The 4,640-nt window shown below is 38.1% G+C and overlaps 1 protein-coding gene across 1 annotated transcript in view; it reads left to right on the top strand.

Annotated features, from left to right (window-relative positions):
- Window positions 1–2,511: 2,511 nt before the first annotated feature.
- LOC118330967 (G1/S-specific cyclin-D1-like) overlaps window positions 2,512–4,640 on the top strand; it is a 7,877-nt gene continuing 5,748 nt past the window's right edge. The window contains exon 1 of the mRNA XM_035665722.1: window positions 2,512–2,715. Within this exon, the coding sequence (XP_035521615.1) occupies window positions 2,512–2,715 (204 nt within the window). The remainder of the gene's footprint in view (window positions 2,716–4,640) is intronic.

Genomic DNA, 4,640 nt, shown 5'->3' with positions numbered 1-4,640 from the left:
ATTCTGGAATTCTTAATGAGGTAGAAATTGAGATTACTTATAAGGGATTTTAATCTGCAAATTTTGCAGGAAAAACATATCAGACACACATTAGTTTTCCAAGCAGACTACTTAGACAATACATGACTAGAGGGGATCTTTAACTACAATCCCCAAGATGCATTTTGGTAAGAACATCCAATCTCAGAGATACAAATTCTACTTTACTTGAGTATTCCCTATTTATGCTAATTTATACTTCTTCTTTTCTACAATTCAGACTTTTTATTGTATTATATCTATCTAACAGAAATAGATACTTTGATTTTACACACAAAACATATAATCAACCAATAAAATATGATGCAGTATTCTTTTGAGTTATTTGGCTGATAAGACCTGATTGGGGTAGTGTAAAGTTACATATGCAGGGAATTATGTGAGATGGCAGTGTACTAAGACTGATAAAGTTGTAATTTGTTTTGCAACAAAGCTAACAGGAAAGTATTTGCAGAATCAGTGTTTTTTACTTTTATGCTATGGCTGGTAGTGGTAATACTTGGTAGTTAGTTAATAGCAGTTTTACTCAATTAGAATTGTGAATGTTAGACGTTTACATGTAACAGAGTATTCTAACATTGTGGTATTGGTAAATGAACCTCTAAATTGGTAAATGGACCTGTACACTTGTATAGCCTTTCTGGTCTTGCGACCACTCAAACACTTTTCACACTACATGTCACACAGCAAAGTCCATTGAATGGAAACTAAGTCATTCATGCACATTCAGACACAGATGACACAGCATCGGGAGCAATTTGGGGTTCAGTTTCTTGCTTAAGGATACTTAGACACTAGCCTCTGAGCCACAGATGTTACTTTTACTTTAGAAAAAGATTGGAATACTTGAAGACCACCTCTGCTGTTAAGAAATGGTTAATGGTATACAAAAGTAACTCAATGACAGAGAACATTGTCCTTCCAAATCAATGCAGCGCACTCACAAAATGCCCTTCATAAAAAAAAAAAAGGTTTTCAAATTTAAAGCCCCTACAAGGAACTTTCTATTTGAGTTGATTCTGGCAGCCCCTGTAGAGAAAAATGGTAGTGTTTCTACCACCTTTTTTCCAAATTAAACAGCAGTCTAATGATACCAGGAAGGAGGGTATTGCACCATTTAGGGGCAGAAAGCAGTCTTTCTAGTAATGTTCTAGCTGGAAAATACAACTATAGTCATTTTTAATGATTGGTTGAAACAGGCTTGAAACTCTGCAGACTGTGGCCTGCTACGTAGCAATGGCCTGACACTCCCCCATAGACACCGGAGACTTAGCCTCTCTGAGCCGCTAGCTTAGCTAATGTTACAACACAGGTAGCACTTAGAGTCTGACAGCAGCTGCTCATGGCTGGTGACCTCGATCACCTGCTGCTCACACACTCTGAAGCTATGGTGTCTTTTTTAATGCTGTATCTGATGTTTTTATGTTATTTTATTTTTGAAGCCTGAAAGTTATATACCTTGTGCCTTATTCATCAAAGCATCAATCAAAGATTATATTAAAACAATTCCAAAGACTGCTTTCTGCCCCTCAACTGTGCAATACCCTTCCTCCTGATCTCATTAGACTGCTGTTTAATTTCTAGCTTTCATTTCGAATTTGTGTGTGTGTGTGTGTGTGTGTGTGTGATTCGCAAGTCAGCCAAGCCTAGCTCTAATGCCGGAAGTAAATCACTTTCCCCTTTAAAATAAGAGCGGAGCATTGTATTCCGGACTATGATACTTCTTAATCACACTAAGGTAAGTGAAAATATCACCAGCATGAATCTTATGAAATAGCCCGAACCTGCATCAAGTTTTTCAAAATAAATTCTCATTAATATGTGTAACGGGAGTACAATTCTATGCACCTGTTTGTGGTGAGTCAGAAATGTAATATTTAAAATCTCGCACAGAACACCGAAAATATTCACATGGCAATATCACAACTGGAAAAGTTTGTATTTTTGTTGACTAATGCAGATGAACCAACCCCTTAAATAGACTCCACTGAAGTCATCTTCAGCGATTGATGAAAGTGGAAGCTGTTGTGCTATTTTATTTTGAAGGTTTATGGCCGGACGTATTGTCAGTTTACGCTGACTTGACGCAGTCCGGTAATAAAAGAGCGCAACAGCGGGGTGTTGATGGTAAACTTCCCTCACTCTGCCGGTTGAAGCACCGCTGCTGCTCCGGTTTGTCCTGTAAGTCTTGTGCAACAAAAGAAAGTAACTCATAACCCGGCGGAAAAGGAATAAACTAACCCATTGACACAACGGAGACAAAAAGGGACATTTTTCATTCACTGCATTTTCCATAACTACTCCAACCAGTAACTAAATGTGCCACAAGTAAAAAAAAAAAAAAAAGTGTGCTTTTGTCTACAAAATGTGGAGAGGCTGATAATTGTTAGCTAAAGTCGAAATTTGTTTGAGGGTTTGTGGCACGAAGACAACAGTTGAAACAGACAGAGTGTTAAAGGCATAGTGAGGTAAATGGAACCTCAGTTGTTGTGCTGCGAGGGGGACAGGCCTGCTATCCGGAGGGCCTACCGGGACTCCAACCTGTTGACTGACCGGGTCCTGCACGCTCTGTTGCGGGCAGAAGACAAGTACCTCCCCGCTCCCAACTACTTCAAATGCGTCCAGAGAGAAGTAGCCCCGTACATGAGGAGGATAGTGGCTACCTGGATGCTGGAGGTGAGTTAAAGCCAATGCATTTCATTACGTGTTGTACGAACAGAAATACGTTTACAGAACTGCTGTTTTAAAGCTCCCCTGCTTGTAGTGAAAGTTATATATACTACAATAAGGTGTTGTGTATTTGTGAGTAATTGAAAGTCGCTGGTGAATTCGGCATACACGCTATATATATTCAGATGGGGCAGGGGTAGATGTATGTACTTTTTGTTTCGTAATGGATGCCGTGCTAAGCAGTGCTTAGACAAGTTGCATGTAATGCAGTCTTAACGATAAACAGAGAGCATTTGGGATTTTTAGTGGTATTTTGCAATGGAGTTTGGAATGAAGTTGTCAATGGAGTAACGTGCTGGAGTTGCTATCTAACACGTTCACCATGGGCATACATACTTGTAATGTATATTTCTAACTACATGTAGCCTGTTAACAAAGCAAAAATGACGTTGCTAAGTGTAAATGTCTTTTTTATGCCGTTTAAAAAGGACTTAAACAAACGCGACGCCGATTTTAAAGTTAAGCTTAAAATAAACGATTTCCACGCGCTCATATGCAAGTTAATGCCCCACAATGTAGAAATAACATTGAAATCCTCAGACAATGCATAACACAATATAAAAGTAAACAGCTGGAGGATATTTTTAATTATTTTTGTAAAATGGTGCGAGCTGCAGTCTGTGCAGACCACGCGCTGCCTTTGTGTTGGGGGCTCGTGAGGAGACCTAGAGCTAACAGGTCTTCAGCTCCATATCTATAGACCTATAGATCTATACATACAGCCTCTGTGACACCTACTGTAAAAAGAACACCACAGTATCACTTTAGAGAATGACCATAGAAATACAAGATTTTTTCTTGTATTGTATTTCTATGTTTTTTTGGAAGGCACTATAGAAAATCGATTATGTTTAATCTACCATGTAAGTGTAGTATAAATATAGGATATAGTCGAAACAATAGATGTCGGCTCACACGCCACAATTAGTAATTTCATATTAACAAATAACTATAGTCAATTAACACTGGTCGAATGTATCTTCCACCGGACTGGGAATAGCAAGGTTATAGCACCTCACTCCACAGATTATGTGAGTGAAAATTAATCATGTTTCATACAGTAGTTACTGATGAGTGGATGTGTTTATAGTCTTTCTGTGGGTGTTTCATTCACACAAATTCCTCCAGAGATACAAAAGTTGTTCATACCTATAGGGACGAATAATCAAAAAGTACTATTAAACAAGTCAATGGGATATGAAGTATTATTAATATATCAGATATGCATGTTAAAAAATGGTGCAACTTGACAGGTCCAAGTGCAGAGGTCGCCGCAGAGTAGCTCACCTGGGTTGTAGAGACCTCTGGAGCCGACGTGAACATAAGAGGCGGCAACGTCCTTTGCTACAACTGTGCTTCTCAGCGTCTAGAGTAGGGTAGTATTGAGTACCCAACCATTGTAGGACTTTGATCCTGATGTCATGCCCCCCTCTACTTGCACTACAGCCTCTGGTAATTCTAGCTCTACTGTCAGAAATACACCACAGTGTACCTTATCGACTTAGGAAAATAAGAGAAAAAAATAGCACCATGTAGCAAACCACCCACTCAAAATATATCATAGTATAAATAGTAAAAATTTCAAATATTTTTATGAAGGCACTATAGAAATCATGATTATGTTTAATACCATGAGTATTGGTATATAAATCATTCAATGTTTATAGGTGAAAGATTAGGAATGGTATTCCACGACTTACTTAAGGAAAAAGTAATCCATGTTAAGAAGTAAGTCAAATGTCCGTATTTCATATTCACAGAGAAAGGGATACTATTATTCTACTATATGGTTACAATTTACATATACTTAACTTTATTCAGAGAAGTTTGTAATTAAGATACTATCTCGGATGCTTCATCTCTCTTTTATT

The sequence above is a fragment of the Morone saxatilis genome, unplaced genomic scaffold (assembly GCF_004916995.1).
Source record: "Morone saxatilis isolate NCDOM2014 unplaced genomic scaffold, NCSU_SB_2.0 Contig2, whole genome shotgun sequence".
In the NCBI taxonomy this organism is placed as follows: Eukaryota; Metazoa; Chordata; class Actinopteri; family Moronidae; genus Morone; species Morone saxatilis.
This window is presented reverse-complemented; position numbering and strand designations above follow the sequence as displayed.